General features: G+C 38.8%; 1 protein-coding gene across 1 annotated transcript in view; it reads right to left on the reverse strand.

The window, feature by feature from the left end:
- CD163 (CD163 molecule) overlaps positions 1–25,173 on the reverse strand; it is a 40,759-nt gene that overhangs the window by 418 nt on the left and 15,168 nt on the right. Inside the window, exons 6-15 of the mRNA XM_032391008.1 lie at positions 10,562–10,869; positions 10,149–10,463; positions 9,671–9,760; positions 9,016–9,330; positions 7,547–7,867; positions 6,100–6,408; positions 5,494–5,529; positions 4,967–5,074; positions 3,590–3,700; positions 2,422–2,474 (exon numbers count right to left, since the gene is read on the reverse strand). Of these exons, the coding sequence (XP_032246899.1) occupies positions 2,452–2,474; positions 3,590–3,700; positions 4,967–5,074; positions 5,494–5,529; positions 6,100–6,408; positions 7,547–7,867; positions 9,016–9,330; positions 9,671–9,760; positions 10,149–10,463; positions 10,562–10,869 (1,936 nt within the window). The 3' untranslated portion in view covers positions 2,422–2,451. The remainder of the gene's footprint in view (positions 1–2,421; positions 2,475–3,589; positions 3,701–4,966; positions 5,075–5,493; positions 5,530–6,099; positions 6,409–7,546; positions 7,868–9,015; positions 9,331–9,670; positions 9,761–10,148; positions 10,464–10,561; positions 10,870–25,173) is intronic.

Consider the following 25,173-nt stretch of genomic DNA (forward strand, 5'->3'; position numbering starts at 1 on the left):
TCTAACAAAGTTCAATTTTTAATGTTTCCATATACATATACCTACATATAATCTTATAGGTGTAAACATTTAATTATATCTGATAACATGAACACATAAATGGAATGATGCTGCATTTTTGTGGATGATTTTTCCTTTTTCAGTTGGCCGTACCATAATTTTCTAGCCATTAGCTCACTGACATTCATTCTGTTTCCAGCTTTTTGCCACTACTCACAATGCTGTAAAAAGGAATCATTATATATAAGTTCTTACACACTAGTGGCTTTATCTGCAAGGAAGAAATTCTCAGGGGTAGAATTTTGCATGAATGGATCTGTGGAACATTTAAAAAAATATTTCATAGACATTTCCAGATTGTTTTCTGCAAAGGCTACCACACCTCCCATTTCCAATAGCAATGTTTGAAATTACAATTTTCTCTGTATTCCCACCAGCAATAAATATTGGTGCTGTTTTAAATTTTTGGTGGTCTGATTTACATAAAGTGACATCTCAGTGTTAATTATAATTTGAATTGCCTTGACATACTGGTGAATTTGAGCATTTATAAATGTCTGTTTGTCACTTGAAATTCATAGCTTTGCCCAGTGATGATCCATCAAATGCTATCCTTTAATAATTGTTAAGACATATATTAAGATGCATATAAATGTATATTTATCCCTTTCATGCCATATACAATTTATTACCTTTTATGTGTGTATGTGTATATGTATGATTTAACACTTTATATTTATATACTTTTAAGAGTTCCAACTTTAATCCTGTGTCTCAATCTGTATTTCTTATAAAAAAAAACCCATGCTTTGGTATATATTATTTCTAAATATATAGTCTTCCCAAAATTGTTTTTTTTAATGGAAAATATATCCACTACCTCATTTCACCATCTTTTCTTTTTAATGTATAACTTAACAAATTTCTTCTGTTATACATTCTGCATGAAAGCAAATTATAAAATGCAAATCTGATTGTGTCTTGCCCCAGCTTAATCTTTCAAAGCCCACTGCCTCCATAACAGTCCCTAAAATAAAATATAAATGTGAAATATAGCAGACAAGGCCATTCATGATAGGGCTGTATGCAGCCTTTTCAGCTTAGATTCTCACCACTTCCTCTCTCTTGAGATTTACATTAAACAATCATGTCTTTGTCAGTAATATCTTTTATTTATGTGTCTTCAGTGCTCAGAACACTACTTGTCACCATAAATATGATCAATACATATTTTTTTTCCAATGGTTGTACCATTTTATTTTATTTTTTTAATTTTTTTTGGTGGTTAATTTTTTTTATTATGTTATGTTAATCATTTTTAAGGTTTTTATTTTTAAGTAATTTCTACACCCAACATGGGGCTCAAACTTACAGCCCTGAGAGCAAGAGATGCATGCTCTCCTGACCAAGCCAGCCAGGCACCCCAGTTCAATATATTTTTTTTTCAAAGATGTTATTTACTTACAGAGAGAGACACAGTGAGAGAAGGAGCACAAGCAGGGGGAGTGGGAGAAGGAGAAGCAGGCACCCCATGGAGCAGGGAGCCCGATGCGAGGCTCGATCCCAGGACCCTGGGATCATGACTTGAGCCGAAGGCAGACGCTTAACCACTGAGCCACCCAGGCGCCCCTCAATACATATTTATGAATGAAAAACTTCTTACTGTTCCCCAAAGATGTGGTTCTTTTCTATGCCTCCATATTTTGTACATGCTATGTCCTTGCCCTAAAATTGTCTGTCTTTCAATCATTTGATGTTTGCCTTGAATATCACATCTTCAGAATTTCCTCCAGTTTCTTAGGAAAACTTTCTATGTTCTTATGGCATCTTATACTACCTTTACCATAACGTGCACTATACAAGTGTTGACATAAGTCTTTTCTCTTTCACAAAATGACCGTTACAATATCTTAAAAAAATTTAATCATATAAATGTACCCAGTTTCTCCTTAGCTCCATGATATACCATTGTTATTGCTTAGAATATATAACTAATAATTGGGGTGCCTGGGTGCCTCAGTCAGTTGAGCATCTGCCTTGATTTCAGCTCAGGTCATGATCTCAGGGTCGTGGGATCAAACCCCGAGTCGGGATCCCAGCTCAACCAGGAGTCTGCTTGGGATTCTCTCCCTCTCCTTCCCCCTCTGCCTCTCCCCTTTTTTCTCTCTCTTTTTCTCTTTCAAATAAGTAAATAAATCTTTAAAAATAATAATATATAACTAAGAGTTGGATAAGAGTCACATTTATAAAGAGCTGTTATATATTCTGAATATGGATATACATACATACATAAATAAATATACATATGTATGGAAATATGTGTATATACATTCTTTCTTTTTTTATAATACCAGAGGAGTTCCCAATTTTCAAAAAAATGTATCTGGTTTGAACAACATTGAATAATTTCTCCTCACTCACCTTCTTGGGTTGTAATTCCCATTTTCCTTTTCAGTGTACCTCAGAATGGTCTTCTTTTTCATCCAGAAACAGGAAGAGATTTAGACACAGAAATTAGCCCAACATCATTAAAATCATCTGACTCATTGGGATTTTCTGAAAGGAAGGAAATAATTACTGGGAAATAAATCAGACCTCCCCTCAAGTGCCTTAGAACCTCTTTGAACATTTAGACGCATTGCCCACAATTAGGAAGGCAAAGGTGTGATTTACGGGGCACAGGAAGTCTTTTCCATGCCTTAAATATGTTTTCCCGACATAGTTGCTGCAAATACCAAGTCCCTGGGATGGAAGAAGTGAGGCAGGCCCTTCTCAGAAGGTAAGGAATACAGAGAAGGTGTTGATCCTTCATGGAGTAGGTGGGTGTTGGGTTATTTCTTCCAACCCAGCAGAATTAGGCCGCCCAGAGGCAGAATTAGTGCATTGGTGCTAAACAGAAGTTGGAGGACAAAGAAAGCCATATGATGTAATGGGAAATAGTGATGGCTTCTATGGGAAAAAGATATAGGAACTTTAAGCTTTTATTTTTATTTTTATTTTTTTTAAAGATTTTATTTATTTATTTGAGAGAGAGAAAGCATGAGAGGGGGGAGGGTCAGAGGGAGAAGCAGACTCCCTGCCGAGCAGGGAGCCCGATGTGGGACTCGATCCTGTGACTCCAGGATCATGACCTGAGCCGAAGGCAGTCGCTTAACCAACTGAGCCACCCAGGCGCCCGGAACTTTAAGCTTTTAGATTTTTAGGGGAAAATATAAATATCAAGTTAGAGTAAGGAAAGGAGCAGGAAGTAAGAATGGCAGGAATTGTGAAAGAAATGTGAAAAGTGAAACCTTTTAGATTAATTTGTTTCAGTAAGATGAGGTCCAAATCAAATATTCTACTTGCATGGTTCTTTGTACCTCCACCAGAAATCTTCACAGACCTCTAAGTCAGATCGCATGATTGCAGTTTTCATGTTCTCTAAGAGTCACTTGTAGTTCATTCCTGCCTTTCTTCCTTATATTCATCATAAGCTTCCTATTACATGTTTGAGATTTCTTTCACAGCTATGCAAAGTACAATGCCTCAGCTGCAACTGTAGCTACTGGTCTGAACCCCAGGGCTGTAGACCCTCAAAGAACCCACAGACCTGAGGAAGTCAGCACATCCAGATCATCTGCTTTCAGGCAAGAATTCATCTCCCGGTATTGAACTTGGTGGACAGAATTCTCTCCGCTCGAGCAAACTGACAACAGAGGTCCTAGATTAGGGATCAGCAGATCATAATAAAACTTGCCCTCCCTACCAGTGCTTTTTCCCAGCAGTGCACACATACTCAATCTTTATCCATGCCCTTGTCTTGTTTGCATCCCTTCTACTACCAAGCTTTTCCCTTATAAGGCTACAAACTCAAATGCAGTAGGTTGAGGCGAAACCACCCCTACTGCCATCATATGCCACCCCAGTTTTTCCCCCCAAGCAGGCGGCAGTCTTCTCTAATTCATGGGAGCTTTAAAAAAAAAAAAAATCTCTGAAATCTATCCATCCTCTCTTCTCCATGCTCACTATCAAGTCCTTTTCATCTTTCATGTCAACTATTTCAAAATGCTACCCCTGTCAATAATGTGGTCTTCCTACAACCCCTCACACATCCCGTCATCAAACAGAACTTTCTAAAAAACAGCTGGACTATTTCACCCTCCCCGATCACATAATACTCTTTGATGTCATCTTCTTACCAGGAAGTACATGATTCATCCTTTGTTCCCCATTCTTCTACAGCCTTATCAGTAGCTTCTCTCTTTGAGCTCAACTTTTACTTCCCCCCAAAATGGCAGGTGGCTGTCCCTTAAGCTTCTCTACACTTGTACATATTTTTCTCTTTCCCTATAATGCACTTTACCTAGTTCTTGGAACTTGATTTTCAAAATGTCTCAAAAGCTTCCTAGAAGCCTCCAATTCTCCCCCTGTCCCTCCCCTAGTTAATTACTGTCTTCTCTGTGCCACTTGTGTTCCTTATTCTCATGAATGTGCAATACTACATGGTGCCTTACTGTCTGCATATATCTCTCTTCCGCTAGACTTGAAATTCCATGACTACCAAAACACTTGACTATTGCTGTCTATATCTTCAGAGCCTAGTACATTGCTTAACAGAACAGTAGAATGAGTACTAAGTATATAGTAAGAGCAAATACATATTTGGGCAATAAAAGATTCCTCCTAAACCATATAAGCATATTCATTCTAAACTACCAATTCTATAATGTCCCAATTAAACATCCAGCTAAAGTACAGGAATCATCAACCAACCAAAACCCCTTTCTCCTCTGAAATCTTGTTCCCTCTTTTGGAGAAACTGCTTAAACCTCTTCTAGGTTCCATCATTTTGGCTGTTTGATGCTTGAGTCTAATATGCATACACTTGCTTTTAATATGTATATATATATTTCAGATAATATGTATTTTATCCCAAGAATTTTCTTATCCCATAGAGACATTAGAAAGACCATAGCTTGGCTCAGACCTGTAAGCCGCTGTTGCTGTCTTCGCCTCTGAATCCACAGGAGGAGAACAACGAGAAAGGCCAACACAATGACGCCAAGGATCCCAAATGCAACAAGGGATGCGTGACCTAAGTGCAAGTAAGTATCACAAGAAATGATGTCTTAGCTAACAGACTGAGGTCCCTGGTACCATCCCTCTCTTAAATACAGGATGGCTGAAGTAAGTTTCCCAATCCTCAGAAAGACTTCTGACCGGGGCGCCTGGGTGGCTCAGTCGTTAAGCGTCTGCCTTCGGCTCAGGTCATGATCCCAGGGTCCTGGGATCGAGCCCCGCATCGGGCTCCCTGCTCTGCGGGAAGCCTGCTTCTCCCTCTCCCACTCCCCCTGCTTGTGTTCCCTCTCTCGCTGTGTCTCTCTCTGTCAAATAAATAAATAAAATCTTTAAAAAAGAAAAGAAAAGAAAGACTTCTGACCCAAAGTCTCTTAACAAAAAAGATTCTAAATAATGCAGACAATTGGACCCATGCTCATAAACCCCATGATATACCTCCAGCATTTGATGATCTCTGCGTCATGGCAATTTCTGTAGGAGAAAAGAGAAGGAGACTCAATTTGGGGAGTAATGTGTAGAACAAATATTTCTATTTTTTTATGTGAGCCTCGGTGCCTCTCAACCAAGTAAACTACTCCTTCCCACCTAAAACTAGGGTCCCTTTATCCTTATTCTTCTTGTACAGAGATACATATAAGTTATATGCTTTTCCTTGGTGAAAGCCAATGTATAACAACAAATGTTCTCATCGTTCCTTCAGATTGAAATATCATCATTCTGGGCGCCTGGGTGGCTCAGTTGGTTAAGCGACTGCCTTCGGCTCAGGTCATGATCCCGGAGTCCTGGGATCGAGTCCCACATCGGGCTCCCGGCTCAGCAGGGAGCCTTCTTCTCCCTCTGACCCTCTCCCCTCTCATGCTGTTTCTCTCTTTCCCTCTCAAATAAATAAATAAAATCTTAAAAAAAAAAAAAAAGAAATATCATCATTCTTTCCCCACGGTCTCTGTGTTGAGGTGTCCAGTCTTGACACAAGGCACTTCAATGCCCACCCCCTCATTGCTGCCTGAGATTCCAAGCTTACTCCAGGCTCCTGGCACTCACCTGAGCACCTCACAGCAGCATCTTCCTTGTGCCCACAGTCACTGTGCCCCCAGGGTCTGGCAGGACAATCCCACAAGGAAGACTCATTTCCTTTGCATGTCACTTCATTGAGCCATATGGGCCCAGTCCCCTGGCCAAATGCTGCCTCTTTTAGTGCCTCTAAGGCTGGGCCACAGCCCACCTGCCGACACACCACCTGCACGTCTTCAAGGTCCCAGGAGTCATCACACACTGTCCCCCAGGAACCTCCATGCCAGAGCTCCACACGTCCAGAACAATTAGAGGTTCCTTCTTGAAGTCTTATCTTGTCTGAAAAATCACAGACACCTAAATCATTTCTGAGAACATAAAAACTTCTAAGAGGTCACAGAGGAAAAGAGAGATTTGAAATTCTTTTTAGATCTCTATTTTAATACTTTGCTATTTAATGTGCATTTAAAAATATATTTTTAACAAAATTTATCCTTTATGAAAGCCTATGTCCTTTCAGCAAACTGGGTGTATTTCATCCTGGACATCAGAACATTAGTGTGGGGGCACCTGGGTGGCTCAGTTGGTTAGGCATCAGCCTTTGGCTCAGGTCATGATCCCAGAGTCCTGTGATTGAGCCTTGAGTTGGGGTCCCTAATCAGTGGGGAATCTGCTACTCCCCTTCCCTCTACCTCTCCCCACTGGTGCATGCTCTCTCTCCCTCTGTCTGTCTCTCCTGCTTGCTCTCCCTCTCTCTCTCAAATAAATAAATATTTTTTTAAAAAAAATAACATTAGTGTGAGTCAGAAAATGTGAAATAAACAAAGTTAACACTGTATAATGTTAATTTCTCTCAAAGAGAAAACGATTTAGGAGATTGCCAGGTACATAAAAAACCTCTTCCAGTGTAAGAAGATGGAGAATGGCAAAATACTTCAGGATTGATATTTTTGACTGCTTCCCTTCTTCTATTAGTAAAGCAAGATAATATTTGAAAGAAAAGTGGGAGGAGGGGCGCCTGGGTGGCTCAGTTGGTTGAGCGTCTGCCTTCGGCTCAGGTCATGACCCAGGGGTCCTGGGATCGAGTCCCGTGTCGAGTTCTGCTCAACAGGGAGCCTGCTTCTCCCTCTCCCTCTGCTCATGCTCTCTCTCAAATAAAAAAAGTATTAAAAAAAAAAGAAAAGTGGGAACGGTAAGGTAGACCATTCAATAGTCAACTACTGAATTATATATTTTCTGCTCTTCATGTGTTCTCAGAGAAAGCAATTAAATAAAACTTTCAAGGAGACCGTGGGGAGTGTAATGCTTTTTGGACAACTAATCCGTGATCCTGAATACCTATAAGCCAAATTAAATGAAACCAATTACACCATCAGGGTAGAAGAGGTAGCAGAGGTTGTTCATTCCTACTTAATGAGATCAGAAGATGATAGTAGAATTAAAAATGGAATTCTCATATCAACCAGCGGATACTCACCGGCACATATGATCCAGGTCTCCTCTGAAGGGCTGGCCACTCTCTGTTTCCATGGAGCAGATGGACACTGCCATAACGTGTCGGGTCCTTTCGGGCACTGGACATTGTCCACCCACATGTGCCTGGATGTTGGTTTGTCTAAAGATGCAGGGATGATGTCTCCTCTGTCTGCACAGCCCAGCTGCCTGCATACCACCTCCACGGTGGCTGCAGACATACCACTTTTGCCAATGCTGCCCCAAGCTCCATTGTAAAAAACTTCCAGACGCCCTGCACAACTGTGTCTGTTGGTTTCATCAGTCAGTCTCAGAGACATGAACTCTGGGGTGAAATACAGAGTTAGTAGTTTCACATCTTCTCTGAAGATTCACAGGGCTCCCTCCCTTTACTCTAAGGTAGAATGGTTTTAAAAATAGGTATAATATGTCAATTACTAGTAATTCTTTAGTAACTTCTGGATGATTTAGTAGATTTCGATAAAATGTATTATGTTCTACACTAAATATAGTATAGCTCTATAAATAGCTTATGGTGTTCTAGTATTGGGTTTTGTGCTTAGGGACCTCTTTAGAAGACCACCAATGATTCTAAATTGATTTCTAAATCTTAATCAAGGGCTCAGAGCCTTTATATCAATCATATAGTTTATATTTTTCTCCCTAAATTACTGCAATTTTAGCCTCAAGAAACTTATTTCATTAATTTTTTTTGCAGCTCTCTTGATAGTTCACATTTATGGAGATACTCAGACACTAAAACCAATGTTGTGTACATTACCTTAAAATAAAATATTTCCTTTTCTGACTCTTCATAGTTGGCTGCGTATGTCCTCTACCAGTTTATGATATTAAATGCAAATGATATCAAATCACTTCTGGCATATAGAATTTTTCCCTTCCCCAAGTAACCAAGTCATAATTCTGTTTTTCCCAATATACTACAACTGAGTACAGTTCTCAACTTCACAATAGTTTCTAAAGCTTGCCATGTATACAGAATAAAAGCGGTGGCTTCTTATGATAATTTTTACTCCTATGACAAGTTAAGTTTCATTTGCCTATCATGAAAAATTACTTGGGTATGGTAATTATCTTTTGCCCTGTAGAAGGTAGTGCTGGATTTATTTCTTCTTGTCCCTTTTAATCTACTTCTTTATACAGTGATATCAAGTGGTGCACTGAATGTAGCTCCATATATATTCATAAAAGAAGTTCTCAATCTTAGTTTTGTTCTCATGTTCATGATATGCAAGCCTATTTCTGTATTTTCCTCTTTCTGATGTTATACTACCTTGCACATGGGGTAGCATTAATTAATCAAATCCACATGTCGGGACCCTGACTCAAGCAATAGTTTCCTCTAAACCTGCTTCTCAGGGAATTCTCTCAGTTGAATATCCCTCACTCCCCTTGGCTCCTCCTCAGTCCTTTCTTAAGTAATTGTGACCAGAGCTTCCGTGCAGAACTTACCTGAGCAGATAACTCCCGCATCCTCCTTATGTCTGCAGTTGTGTCGCCCCCAGCCATGTGAACGGCATTGCCAAATACGAGATTCTTTTCCATTGCAGTTCATCTCATCCAGCCAGATGGGCCCTGTTCCTTCCCCAAAATGAGCAGAGCCAGTGGCATTAATGGCCATTCCACAGCCGAGCTGTCTGCACACCACGTGGGCATCACTCAGGTCCCAGCTGTCATCACAGATGGTGCCCCAGGAGCCCTCATGGTAGATTTCTATTCTCCCAGCACAGCGACCACCTCCATTTACCAGGCGAAGCTGACCACTCCCTGAAAAGAGAAAATAAAATGTTAATAAAAATGAAGGGGGGGGAATCGGAGGGAGAGATGAACCATAAGAGACTATGGACTCTGAGAAACAAACAGGGTTTTAGAGGGGAGGGGGGAGGGGGATTGGTTAGCCCGGTGATGGGTATTAAGGAGGGCACGTACTGCATGGAGCACTGGGTGTTATACGAAAACAATGGATCGTGGATCACCACATCGAAAACCAATGATGTATTGTATGGTGACTAACATAATATAATAAAATTTAAAAGAGTTCAAAAAAAAAATAAAACACATCCATAACGATTGGGATCATTTTTATAGATTGGTCACTGATTCTCACCTATGCAAGGAACACCACTTTCTTCTGGAATGGTAGACATCGTGTCCAGAGATGATGAGTTGCATGGCGATAGCGTCTGACTCTGATTTCCTGCAAACACCAAACTGCTCAGTCATACAAGATACAAAAAGTTAGGGTGAGGAAGGGAGATCCGATGAAGTGTAAGACAGATGAGCTGAGAACAAACAGCTTTAGAGAGAGGGGAAGGTGGTAGGTCAACCAGGCTGGGAATGAGTCAAATGCTTTGAGAATGGCTGGTACATGGTAAGCACCAGGTACGTAATTATGAGGTTTGTGAAAATTAAGTTTACTTTTCCTCTAAAAAGACACATGAGGTTAATATTCTGGCACACTTCTCATGATTCCTTAAAATAGATCATGCCCTTTTACTTTTGTTCTTCATCTCTATAGGTACGCCTGCTCTGAAGGCACGCCACCATGAGAAACGTTCGTCATTGGCTGTCCGTCATCCTCTTACCTGAGCAGATTACAGAGGCCACTTGCCCGGCTGAACATAGCGACGCACCCAGAGCAGTTACAGGACAGTCTCCCATATGCTGCTCAGTCCCAGTGCAGTGAAACATGTGCCTCCAGATCGGACCACTTCCTTTCCCAAAATGCGCTCCTCCTGGGGTAGAAAGGGCTGGTCCACATTTGAGCTGCTGGCACAAAACGTGGGCATCTTCCATGTCCCAATGAGAGTTGCAGAGGGATCCCCAGTTCCCAAGTATCTTAAGCTCCACTCTTCCCTCACATTGGGACTTGCCATTCACCAAACGCATTTCTGTGTATCCTGGAAAGAGACAGGGCTTTTAAAAAGATGTCTGCAATTACCTAACCCCACCCTCTTCACAGTATGGGAACAACTTGAACATGTTCTCTGGGTCTCACTTGAGCAGACGACTCCAACATCCCTGCTGTGGCTACAAGTCCCATCTGGCCGGGGGGCTACTGAGCAGAGTGAAAGATGGGACTCCTGCCCCTCACACTGGAATTCTTCAGCCCAGATCTGTCCATTTCCTTCTCCAAAGTGAGCTCCCCCTAGGATGGAAATGACTGTGCCACACTGTAACTCTCTGCACAGCACACTGGCAGCTTCCAGAGAGAAGTCAGAGTCACAGACGGTGCCCCACCTGTCGCCATGTTTCACTTCAACACGACCAGAGCAGGGAACTTCTCCTCCAACGAGTTTGGGTTCCCTGTGGGCTGAAAAATGATACTATTTCAGTGAGAAATGACATGATTCCTAGATTTTCCTTCATGATGCGACTGGAAAGGGGAGGCCGGGGTGTTTAATGATTTTTCATACTTGTCCCCCTTGGCTTTTCTGCCTGGAGTTGGGCATAGCAAATTCTAGATCTCCCCATTCCTCACTGGACCAATTCATCTGAGAGAATTTTAGAACTTTGTTTCTTGGCATCAACCATTCCTAGAAGCATGATAACTCTTTCCATTTAGTATTTTGTGTACATTATTCATAACACTGGAGACCATAGATGATATATAGCTTCTCTTTTTATTTTTTAGCCTTATATTCATTTCTCTACCCACCGCAGTCTGGTGTTGGCCCCAACCTTTTTGAATGGTTTAATATAAAGCGTTGCAGTATACTTCCTGTTTTCAAACTGAACATGGGATTTCTTCTTCCCTTTGATATATGTTACACTAGATACATGAGATACTCCCTCCTCCTGTTTTCTCCTCCTTCCCGTCTGACAGTGCTTTACTAAAACACTTCATGCATTCCCTGACCAAGATTCTGTCCTCAACTCCCTCACCTTCTCTTAAATGCCAATAAATATGTTTTCATCTCTATGTTTCTCTTTAAATTTACATTCATAAACCTATCTACTTGGACATCAGAATATAAGGTGTTCAAAATTGAATGAATTATTTTACTGACAGGACCACAGTATTCTTTACTCAATTAATGACATCCAGACCAAATTAGAATCACTTAAAAATCGAACCACTTCTTTATCTCATAAATAATGGTAATGATAATGACAGTAGTGAGCATTAAATGAGCACCTATTTTATTTATGGCACTTTACTAAATATTGAGCAAACATTATTTCACCTAATCTTTACAATCTCCTCAGGGGATAATTATTAGTATCATTCCAATTTTACAGACAAGGAAACTGAAACAGAGAGGTGTAGTAATTTGCTGCAATCACATAGAGAGTTACTGAAGGGCCAGGATTCGAAGGCAGGCAGTATGTTCCAGAGCCTAGAATCCTGACCTTCTCGATACACTGCTCATGTGGAACATCACCAAGGTCTGTCAGTCCTCCGGGATATTTCTCCTCCTTATTTGTTGCTACTGCTTTTTCTTTTAAGATTTATTTATTTATTTTAGGGGGGGCAGGGGGAGGGACAGGGGAGAGGGAGAGAGAGAATCTCAAGCAGATGCCCCACTGAGCGCAGCACCCGACACAGGACTCAATCTCACGACCCTGAGATCATGACCTGAGCCAAGAGTCAGATGCTTAACTGAACCACCCAGGCACCCCTGTTGCTACTGCTTTAATGTAATTTGTCATCTTATGTCATATAGACCTTTGCAATGGCTTCCTAAGCAATCTTGTTTCTAAGCCTTCTTTCTAATAAATATATGCATGCCCACAGATATGTTATTACATTTCAAGTATTTTCACATGATTTCTTTGTCTTCAAGGCAATTCAACGTTTCTTTACTATTTATGCAATAATTTATCATTTCAACAAATAGTATTAAGGACCTACAATGTTTTAGGCATTTGGGTGGGCTAAAAAGTCTGTCACAGTTCAGTCCATCAGTGAAAATAGCTACTGCTACTAATAATAATCATAACCATAGCAGTTAACATGTATTGATCACTTGCTGTGTAATTCCTGTGAAGCAGGTGTTATAACTACCACTTTTCTTTTGAGGCAATTGAAGCACAGAGAGCTTTGGTAGATACTCCAATGTCACACATCTATTAAAATTAAAGAGAGATAATAAACAGTAATTTCTTAGCATACTTTAAAATACTTTATGATGTCACCTTTAAAGCTTTCATGTCTATTACTCTATCAATCATACCTGATGTTCCAGCCTTAAAGAATCCTGGTCATGCCATGTTTCTGGGCCTCTGCAGAAACTTTTCTCTCCATTTATAATGTATTTCCCAACCTTTGTACCTGGGAAAAAGCTACTTCTTTTCAAGGTTACTCAATCTCTCATTGAACACCCTCCCTCAAAAACACACAGGTGAGCAGAAGATATACATGCTCAAATAATGATGAGTCCAGGGGTGCCTGGGTGGCTCAATCTGTTAAGTGTCTGCCTTCAGCTCAGGTCATGATCTCAGGGTCCTGGGATCGAGCCCTGCATCGGGCTCCCTGCTCATGGGGAGTCTGCTTCACCCTCTGCCCCTCCCCCGTCCTGGTGCGCTCTCTCTTTCTCTCTCTCAAATAAAATATTAAAAAAGCAAATAATGATGAGTCCAAAACTAAAAATATATGTTAGATACAAAACTAATAAACGAAGGAGTCATCAGCCCTGTTGGAGGCTTTGCAGGAAAACTATAGAGAGTGCTATAAATTCGAGCTGAGTTTTGAAATAAAAAGATAAGGAGTTTGGCAAGTAAGTGATGTGTAAATCCACATTTAATGGATACGGTCATAGGGGCGCCTGAGTGGCTCAGTCGGTTAAGTGTCCTACTCTTGATTTCAGCTCAGATCATGATCTCAGGGTCATGAGATTGAGCCCCATGACAGGCTCTGCACCTAATGTGGAGCTTATTTAAGATTCTTTCTCTCCCTCTGCCCGTCCCCTGCTCTCCCTCTCTTAAAAAAAAAATAAAATAAAATATAAAAATAAAGGGTACAGTCATGAAATATGGCATAATTGAGGAATTATGAATAATTTAGTATGAATGGGATTTAAAATGTAAAGAAAAGACGCACCAGAAATAAAGCTAAAGAAATGGAGCTCAGGTTTTAAGAACACTCTTTGCCAAGTACAACCATCAAGATAAGTAAGAGTTTCTTTTAACATACTCAGAGATGATTGAAATTATTTGGGGAATACAAACTGATTCCTTTAATTAATTTTTTAAAGAAAGGAAGTGCATTTGAAGGACCTTCTAAAGGGCATACGTCTTTTAGAAGTGCCTACTGTCAAACATCACTTCCCTTGACATTACTCTCAGCGTGACACAGATATCCTATCAGCACTTGCCAGTTTCTGAAAATGTTTTAGATCTGACTATATTCTCTATTGTAGCAGTATAAAATACCCCAGCACATTAAAATTTCACCACTTATCCATTAAATCTGTACAAAGCAAGTCTCTACACAAATGTGAGTTGAAGAACACATTGCTTTCTAAACACAGCTCCAAGTTTAAAGCAAATAATGTCCCTACCCCACAAATAATGAAGGACTCTTGAGTCCTTAATTTCTTCTTGCTAAATCATTATCTGAGCATGAAATTCCTCTAAGATATCATTAGCTAGTATGCATATGATCCCATTCCACTTTGGGAGAGATATAAACCTTTAAATAAAGGCAGTTTCTTAGACTGAGCCAAAGTCAGCTTTCTTGTAACCTCTTGCTCTCTCATCTGGATCCATCTCGAACAAAATAAAACACAGCTGATGCCAAAACAAACCAAAAAATGAAACCAAACCAAATAATTTTCTCTTTGATGGTGAAAACTTGTGAAGCACTGGAAAACAGTTCCCTTCTATAAATACCCTCGTTTCCTTTTTTCCTAAAATGTTTGAATCCTGAGCAAAAGGAGAGTCTTCCATTCAGAAATGACTTGGGAGATTCCATTCTAGCTTTCTTTTTTTTCATGAATCTGTTAGTAATACATTAATCTACACCATGAGTTGGCTTCCTTATATTGTTTACTTTGTGTACATGGTTAGACTATTCATAATTTACTCCTTTAAGAGATTTCTTTCCTGCTAAACCTGTGACTGCATTTTAACATAAAAGCCATTAATTTGATTTTTGTACCTGTATTTAGCTCCTTTGATCAATAATTTAAACTTTCCCCTGGCATAAGTAACTGAATTTGTATTTCTTTCTTTCTCTATAAGTAAATAAATGAAGACAGAAGAACAAATATAAGAATTCATTAGAATTACTTCCTTTTGTTTAGTAATAGATAAAATACACAATATGATTTAAAGAAGCATTAACACATTTTTATCATTTATTCCTTTCCAGACTCTGAAGAAGTATAAATCATTCTAGTATCAAAACTATTTCTCAAACCTTAGTAAATACAGGGGCATCTGGGTAGCACAGTTCGTTAAGGGACTGACTCTTGGTTTCTGCTCAGGTTGTGATCTCAGGGTTGTGGGATCCAACCCGGGGTCAGGCTCTGTGCTCAGTGCTTAGTCTGCTTGGGATTCTCCCTCCCTCTGCCCGCCCCGCCCCACCCTGTGTTCTTTCTCTCTCTAAAAAATAAAAATAAATCTTAAAAATAAAAAACCTTAGTAAATACAGCACAAATCATATGAACTGATGCTTAAGTTCAGATGTTCTCTGTGGCACATACATAGCCATCACAAACAAAATGTCTGGGATTCAAAGTAATTTTGTAGCCAATTTTCTTAGACCGTTTTGTGGCTGGCTTATAGAAACTGCACATCAGAGATAGACTGTTGCTTTATCTTTCTAGTCTTCCTGCTTTGTTGAGTTCTTTGGCCCTTTTCAGCCCTAAAGCCCTGTGCTCTACAAAACTAAGAACTCTAAGAATCTAAGGAGATAATGGAATTTGTAGTTTGAATTTGGCAGGCACAGAGATAGTATTTCCATGATTTTCCCCCCTGGAAATCTTCTGGAAGTACCAAGAAATCAAGAAACAAAATTAAAGGGGCAGCTAGGTGGCTCAGTCAATTAAGTGACCAACTCTTGGTTTTGGCTCAGGTCATGATTTCATGGGTTGTGGGATCGAGCCCACTTCCGTTTCGGGTTCCCTGCTCAGCAGGAAGTGGGTTTGAGATCCTCTCCCTCTGCCCCTCCCCCTACTTGTACTCGCTAGCTCACTCTCTCATAAATAAATAAATCTTTCAAAAAAGAAACAAAATTACAAATTCTATTTCTAGCAAAACAAGAAGAGTGCTAAAACCTAGGTACCCACTAAGTAGAAGAGCTTCTAAAAACTGCACGAATATAACAAAAGAGTTTACAAAAGAAGACAAAGAGCACACACAACATACTTAACAAACAAAAATATAGTTCTGTAAACAGAAGGGCCCACCTTCTGCTGCAAATTTATGCTATTTCTATTTGGGATTTCTATTATATGCAGTTGAATAGAATCCTAAATAATTCAGAATGTTACCAAAACTGCGTGCTCTAGTAATAAAACCTAAATTTTGGATGCGGTTGAATGGAATGGATGGAAAAAATATATAATAACTCAGATATTATAGGCTGGAAAGCTAATGTCTTGTTATCCATGGTAAGATATTTGGACAAGTGTCACCTTGAAAAGAAAACGATGTGTGCTCTGAAGCTGAAAAATCAGAGAGTGTCCTTGGAGAACAAAAAAAAACTGAAAAAAAAATCGGAATGCTGGCATGACGTAAATCCTCCTTGCCACTTTCAGCATTTACAAGAGAGAGATGAACTCAGACTTGAAGTAGCCACACTGAAAGAAAAAAATGGAAGGAAAAATACCAATTTTGTGAGGGAGGTATGTTCTGCCTTCAGCTACTACATAATGAAATGAGAGACCTATAATTGGGAACTTGCAGGATTGAAAAAACAAAACAAAACAAAACCCTAAGCATCCTTATCCCCCAAACTGAGGTGGTGATAAAACTGTAGGCTTAGCAGAAAATAGAATTGATACTCCACAAAGTCCATGAGCCTACCAGCAAAGACAGGACTTTGGTCTTGCTTTTTCTCCCAAACCCCAGGTTTCAAATGACCTTAGGGCAGTGAAGGAGCTGGTCATAGCAAAGATCAAAGTTTATAAATATATTCCTTGACTCTGGTTACTTTCAAGTGGCATTACCATGAAAGAAAATTGACCAGAAGAATTCTCAGTTTGGAGAGAATTATTTCGCTGACTTTGAGGACAGCTGACATCAGCCAACAGTAACTCAACCTGTAAAGCAATCCAAGGGTCCCTGAACCAAAGTCAGCAGAAAGTGGGTTGTGAAAGGTGTGCAGCCCCCAAACCGCACCTAGATATGACTTTGGAGAGCCTGCAGTAGAAGGAACTGGCCCAAGAATAGACCTGGGCCCATGAAGGACAATGGACAGAGGACAGCTTCTCAGAGGGCAGAACCTGGACTATCAGATTGGCTTACCAGGAAGCTCACTCAGTTGCAGGGCAACTTATCATTCTTGACCAATAGGATTTGATAATTACCTCAGAGAAACAATTCTAGGCACTTCTTGGTGACCACAGAACCACCCAAACAGCCTTAAACTGCTTACCTATTTGACTTATTTTAGTGAGAAAGAAGTAAAATTTTCTTTATCCACTCTTATTTGGCTTTCTTTTGGATGCTGCTAAACTAAATGCTAACTAATATAAAATACAATTAATAGGAAAATATTTAGAAGAAAATGATCTTACATACAATAATGCTTACACATGCCCAAACATAAGCAAAGTTCCCCCCCAAAAAAAGTTATATAGAGAAATATAGTTCATAGTTGTAGCATGATACATGATGACAATAAATATTATGGATGTATAATATGACAACAAAAAATGAATAATATGACTAAGTTAAGGTCAAATATGTCTCTCATCTCTCAAAATTAATCCAATCAGAGTTCTTTTTAAAATAAATCTGAATTCTAGGATGAATACAAGTGATGCGCCTAGAACAAAATGATTCATAAAGGTTGAAAATAAGAGAATAGAAAAGAAATAAAGCAATAGTTGTGATACTAATATCAGACAAGTTTGGGGGTGCCTGGGTGCCTCGGTGGGTTAAGCATCTGCCTTCGGCTCAGGTCATGATCCCAGGGTCCTGGGATCGAGCTCCGCATCAGGCTCCCTGCTCAGCGGGGAGCCTGCTTCTCCCTCTCCCACTCCCCCTGCTTGTGTTCCCTCTCTTGCTGTGTCTCTCTGTTAAATAAATAAAATCTTTAAAAAGAAATATCAGACAAGTTTGATTCAGAACAAAAATCATTCAACCATAGAAAAGGGGAAACTTTATAATACTAAAGAGAACAATTCATAATGACCACATAACAGTCATAGGAAGATCTATGTCCCAGATTCACAGAGCATCAATTTGTCAATTATATGAGGCAATCACTGGTATATTCAGTGGAAGACCTATAACCTCACGTATTTATATTAATAACTAGGAAAGAATCAACATTAATTAAGCACTGCACTCAAAAAGTTAAATCAGTCAGAAACCGGAAAGGAATTAATAGAAAGAAAAACAAATTATAATGAATTAGAAGATGAAAATAATATTAATCTTAAAAAATCCAAATGCTGGTTCATTAAAAAAAAGCAAAACCAAGCTAATTTTATCTAATAAAAGAAATTAAAAGTATAAATAAAGTCACAGAGTAATAAATGATAAGAAAAGAAATGTCATGGATAGAGAAGTAATTTCAGAAAGGTCTTTAAATATTGATATGAAATTACGGTCAAGATGTTTTACCAAGTGAATACTAAGGTACACAACAATTCATATAATATACCATCACTTGAACAACAAAATGAGGTGAAACTTATATATGGATTTGTTTGTATTTACATAAAATATCTCCTAAAGAATATATATATATATATATATATATACACATACATACATATATATATATTTGTGAATATATATATATGTGAAGAATAGAACTGGACAGCTGGGGATAATTTTTGGGAAGAGCTTACACTTTCATTTCAAAGTGTGAATCATAAAAAAAACCACACACATACATACACGAACACACACACACACAAAGTGTGAACCATGTGAATATATTGTCTAATCAAGGAATCTCTTTAAAAAAGAAAAGAAGAATGGTTGAAAAGCAGATATGTATATTCAAATTTGTACCTTAAAAGATTGTCTTTTTCCAGTCAGAGGATAATTTCTATGTAACTAAAGGTAGACACAATTTGTAACATCAGGTAATGCACATAGGAGCACATCTAGATTAGGATGTATCTGAAGTAAAGTCATTGGTTAGTGGACGTGGAGCACCACATGACCACATCTCTATATGGTTAACAGTTTTGTTCTTAGGTTGCTTTTCTTAAAGTCTTTCTTTTACCATATCAGTAATAGTTATGTCAATATGTTACCTTACAGTTGTTAAAAAAGGCATCACTTTTCAACAATGTTAACATTTGTGTAAATGTGATTAGCATAAAATACTAGAGATTTTCCTTAAACCTGGCCAACTCACAGCTCACTTTGGAACTGCTAAAAGAAGTTGCAGTGAAAACACAAAAACATTCAGAAAGAAGAAATTCTTGCATAGTCATGCCAGTTTATCCAACATATTTTTTTTTAATTTTTTTTTATTATGATATGTTAGTCACCATACATTACATCATTAGTTTTTGATGTAGTGTTCCATGATTCCCTGTTTGTGTATAACACCCAGTGCTCCATTCAATACGTGCCCTCCTTAATACCCATCACCAGGCTAACCCATCCCCACACCCGTCTCCCCTCTAAAACCCTCAGTTTGCTTCTCAGAGTCCATAGTCTCTCATGGTTCGTCTCCCCCTCTGATTTCCCCCCTTCATTTTTCCCTTCCTACTATCTTCTTCTTTTTTTGTTTTTTTTTGACATATAATGTATTATTTATTTCAGAGGTACAGGTCTGTGATTCATCAGTCTTACACAATTCACAGCGGTCACCATAGCACATACCCTCCCCAGTGTCTATCACCTAGCCACCCCATCTCTCCCACCCCCCACCACTCCAGCAACCCTCAGTTTGTTTCCTGAGATTAAGAATTACTCATATCAGTGAGATCATATGATACATGTCTTTCTCTGATTGACTTATTTTGCGTAGCATATAACCTGCTAGTTCCAACCACGTCGTTGCAAATGGCAAGATTTCATTCCTTTTGATGGCTGCATAATATTCCATTGTATATATAGATATAGATATAGATATAGATATAGATATAGATGATATAGATATAGGTTTCTATATCTCTCTCTATATATATACCACATCTTCTTTATCCATCCATCTGTTGATGGACATCTTGGCTCTTTCCATAGTTTGGCTATTGTGGACATTGCTGCTATAAACATTGGGGTGCACGTACCCCTTCGGATCACTGTATTTGTATCTTTGTGGTAAATACCCAGTAGTGCAATTGCTGAGTTGTAGGGTATCTCTATTTTCAACTTTTTGAGGAACCTCCATACTATTTTCCAGAGTGGCTGCACCAGCTTGCATTCCCACCAACAGTGTAGGAGGGTTCCCCTTTCTCTGCATCCCCGCCAACATCTGCCGTTTCCTGACTTGTTAATTTTAGCCATTCTGACTGGTGTGAGGTGGTATCTCATTGAGGTTTTGATTTGGATTTCCCTGATGCCGAGCGATGTTGAGCACTTTTTCATGTGTCTGTTGGCCATTTGGACGTCTTCTTTGGAAAAATGTCTGTTCATGTCTTCTGCCCATTTCTTGATTGGATCATTTGTTCTTTGGGTGTTGAGTTTGATAAGTTCTTTATAGATTTTGGATACTAGCCCTTTATCTGATATGTCATTTGCAGATATCTTCTCCCATTCTGTCAGTTGTCTTTTGGTTTTGTTGACTGTTTCTTTTGCTGTGCAAAAGCTTTTTATCTTGATGAAGTCCCAATAGTTCATTTTTGCCCTTGCTTCCCTTGCCTTTGGCGCTGTTTCTAGGGAGAAGTTGCTGTGGCTGAGGTCGAAGAGGTTGCTGCCTGTGTTCTCCTTTAGGATTTTGATGGACTCCTGTCTCACACTGAGGTCTTTCAACCATTTTGAGTCTATTTTTGTGTGTGGTGTAAGGAAATGGTCCAGTTTCATTCTTCTGCATGTGGCTGTCCAATTTTCCCAACACCATTTGTTGAAGAGACTGTCTTTTTTTCCACTGGACATTCTTTCCTGCTTTGTCGAAGATTAGTTGACCATAGAGTTCAGGGTCCATTTCTGGGCTCTCTATTCTGTTCCATTGATCTGTGGGTCTGTTTTTGTGCGAGTACCATACTGTCTTGATGATGACAGCTTTGTAATAGAGCTTGAAGTCCGGAATTGTGATGCTACCAGCTTTGCTTTTCTTTTTCAACATTCCTCTGGCTATTCGGGGTCTTTTCTGGTTCCATACAAATTTTAGGATTATTTGTTCCATTTCTTGAAAAAAGTGGATGGTATTTTGATGGGGATTGCATTGAATGTGTAGATTGCTCTAGGTAGCATTGACATCTTCACAATATTTGTTCTTTCAATCCTTGAGCACGGAACGTTTTTCTATTTCTTTCTGTCTTCCTCAATTTCTTTCATGAGTAGTTTATAGTTTTCTGAGTACAGATCCTTTGCCTCTTTGGTTAGATTTATTCCTAGGTATCTTATGGTTTTGGGTGCAATTGTAAATGGGATCAACTCCTTAATTTCTCTTTCTTCTGTCTTGTTGTTGGTGTATAGGAATGCCACTGATTTCTGTGCTTTGATTTTATATCTTGCCACTTTACTGAATTCCTGTATGAGTTCTAGCAGTTTTGGGGTGGAGTCTTTTGGGTTTTCCACAGGAAGTATCATATCATCTGCAAAGAGTGAGAGTTTGACTTCTTCTTTGCTGATTTGGATGCCTTTTATTTCTTTTTGTTGTCTGATTGCTGTGGCTAGGACTTCTAATACTATGTTGAATAGCAGTGGTGATAGTGGACATCCCTGCCGTGTTCCTGACCTTAGGGGGATAGCTCTCAGGTTTTCCCCATTGATAATGATATTCACTGTGGGTTTTTCATAGATGGCTTTTATGATATTGAGGTATGTACCCTCTATGCCTATACTCTGAAGCCTTTTGATCAAGAAAGGATGCTGTACTTTGTCAAATGCTTTTTCTGCATCTATTGAGAGGATCATATGGTTCTTATTCTTTCTTTTATTAATGTATTGTATCACATTGATTGATTTGCAGATGTCGAACCAAACTTGCAGCCCAGGGATAAATCCCACTTGTTGGTGGTGAATAATCTTTTTAATGTACAGTTGGATCTTATTGGCTAGTATTTTGGTGAGAATTTTTGCATCCATGTTCATCAAGGATATTGGTCTGTAATTCTCCTTTTTGATGGGGTCTTTGTCTGGTTTGGGGATCAAGGTAATGGTGGCCTCATAAAACGAGTTTGGAAGTTTTCCTTCCATTTCTCTTTTTTGGAACAGTTTCAGAAGAATAGGTATTAATTCTTCTTGAAATGTTTGGTAGAATTCCCCTGGGTAGCCATCTGGCCCTAGGCTCTTGTTTGTTGGGAGATTTTTGATGACTGCTTCAATTTCCTTAGTGGTTATAGGTCTGTTCAGGTTTTCTATTTCTTCCTGGTTCAGTTTTGGTAGTTGAGACATCTCTAGGAATGCATCCATTTCTTCCAGATTATCTTATTTGCTGGCATAGAGTCCCTCATAATATGTTCTTATAATTGTTTGTATTTCTTTGGTGTTGGTTGTGATCTCTCCTCTTTCATTCATGATTTTGTTTATTTGGGTCCTTTCTCTTTTCTTTTTGATAAGTCTGGCCAGGGGTTTATCAATCTTGTTAATTCTTTCAAAGAACCAGCTCCTAGTTTCGTTGATCTGTTCTACTGTTCTTTTGGTTTCTATTTCATTGATTTCTGCTCTGATCTTTATTATTTCTCTTCTCCTGCTGGGTTTAGGCTTTATTTGCTGTTCTTTCTCCAGCTCCTTTAGGTGTAGGTTTAGGTTGTGTATTTGAGACCTTTCTTGTTTCTTGAGAAAGGCTTGTATTGTTATATACTTTCCTCTTAGGACTGCCTTGGCTGCATCCCAAAGATTTTGAACAGTTGTGTTTTCATTTTCATTTGTTTCCATGAGTTTTTTTTAATTCTTCTTTAATTTCCTGGTTGACCCATTCATTCTTTAGTAGGATGCTCTTTGGCCTCCATGTATTTGAGTTCTTTCTGACTTTCCTCTTGTGATTGAGTTCTAGTTTCAAAGCATTGTGGTCTGAAAATATGCAGGGAATGATCCCAATCTTTTGGTACCAGATGAGACCTGATTTGTGACCTAGGATGTGATCTGTTCTGGAGAATGTTCCAGGGGCACTAGAGAAGAATGTGTATTCTGTTGCTTTGGGATGGAATGTTCTGAATATATCTGTGAAGTCCATTTGGTCCAGTGTGTCACTTAAAGTCTTTATTTCCTTGTTGATCTTTTGCTTAGATGATCTGTCCATTTCAGTGAGGGGGGTGTTAAAGTCCCCCACTATTATTGTATTGTTGTCAATGTGTTTCTTTGCTTTTGTTATTAATTGGCTCATATAACTGGCTGCTCCCATGTTAGGGGCATAGATATTTACAATTGTTAGATCTTCTTGTTGGATAGACCCTTTAAGTAGGATATAGTGTCCTTCCTCATCTCTTATTACAGTCTTTGGTTTAAAATCTAATTTGTCTGATATAAGGATTGCCACCCCAGCTTTCTTTTGGTGTCCATTAGCATGGGAAATGGTTTTCCACCCCCTCACTTTCAACCTGGAGGTGTCTTTGGGTCTAAAATGAGTCTCTTGCAGACAGCATATCACTGGGTCTTATTTTTTTATCCAATCTGATAGCCTGTATCTTTTGACTGGGGCATTTAGCCCATTTACATTCAGGGTAACTATTGAAAGATATGAATTTAGTGCCATTGTATTGCCTGTAAGGTGACTGTTACTGTATATTGTCTGTGTTCCTTTCTGGTCTATGTTACTTTTAGGCTCTCTCTTTGCTTAGAGGACCCCTTTCAAGATTTCTTGTAGGGCTGATTTCGTGTTTGCAAATTCCTTTAGTTTTTGTTTGTCCTGGAAGCTTTTTATCTCTCCTTCTATTTTCAATGACAGTTAGCTGGATATAGTATTCTTGGCTGCATATTTTTCTCATTTAGTGCTCTGAATATATCATGCCAGTCCTTTCTGGCCTGCCAGGTCTCTGTGGATAGGTCTGTTGCCAATCTAATGTTTCTACCATTGTAGGTTACAGATCTCTTCTCCTGGGCTGCTTTCAGGATTTTCTCTTTGTCTCTGAGACTCGTAAGTTTTACTATTAGCTGTCAGGGTGTTAACCTATTTTTATTGATTTTGAGAGGGGTTCTCTGTGCCTCCTGGATTTTGATGGCTGTTTCCTTCCCCAAATTAGGGAAGTTCTCTGCTATAATTTGCTCCAATATACCTTCTGCCCCTCTCTGTCTCTTTCGTCTTCTTCTGGGATCCCAATTATTCTAATGTTGTTTTGTCTTATGGTATCACTTATCTCTCGAATTCTGCCCTCGTGATCCAGTAGTTGTTTATCTCTCTTTTTCTCAGCTTCTTTATTTTCCATCATTTGGTCTTCTATATCACTAATTCTCTCTTCTGCCCCATTTATCCTAGCAGTTAGAGACTCCATTTTTTATTGCACCTCATTAATAGCCTTTTTGATTTCGACTTGGTTAGATTTTAGTTCTTTTATTTCTCCAGAAAGGGTTTCTCTAATAATTTCCGTGTTTTTTTCAAGCCCAGCTATTATCTTTAAAATCATCATTCTGAACTCTAGTTCTGACATCTTACTAATGTCTTTATCGATTAAGTCCCTGGCAGTTGGTACTGCCTCTTGTTCCTTATGTTGAGGTGATTTTTTCCGTCTCGTCATTTTGTCCAGAGGAGAATAGATGAATGAGAGAACAAAATGCTAACAGGGTGATAACATCCCACACTAAACAAATCAGAAAAGACTTGAAACAGGGAAAAGAAAGGGAAAGAAAGAAAAAAGAAAAAGAAAAAGATAAAAACAAACAAAAACAAAAACAAAAACAAAACAGAATATGATGAAATATGATCAGGCTGGTGCATAGATCAGTGCCACACACTAGATTTTGGGCATATTTTGGTCTGTTAGAAGAAAGTGCCTCCCAAAATTTTAAAGAAAGAAAAACTTATATATGTACAAAAATAAGGGTTAATATGATGAAGGGATAGAATATGACTGTAAAGATGAAAATTATAAAAGATTTTATAAAAGGAATTGATAACATAAGAAGTTGGTTGAAAAAAGAAAGAAGAAGATTTAAAAAAAAAGGGGGGGGGAGAGAATGTGATCAGGCAGGAGACTAGAACAAAGTCATACACCAGATACTTAGGGTATATTTTGATCTGTTAGAAGAAACTGTATCCCAAATTTTAAAGAGAGAACAACTTATATATATATACCAAAAATAAGGGTAACTATTATGAAGGGATAGAATATGACTCTAAAAATGAAAAATAAAAAAACATTTTTTAAAAAAGGGATTGATAAGATGTTGGTTGAAAAAGGGAAAAAGAAAAATTCAAAAAAAAAGTTA

This window comes from Phoca vitulina, unplaced genomic scaffold (genome assembly GCF_004348235.1).
Source record: "Phoca vitulina isolate PV1807 unplaced genomic scaffold, GSC_HSeal_1.0 scaffold59, whole genome shotgun sequence".
Classification (NCBI taxonomy): domain Eukaryota; kingdom Metazoa; phylum Chordata; class Mammalia; order Carnivora; family Phocidae; genus Phoca; species Phoca vitulina.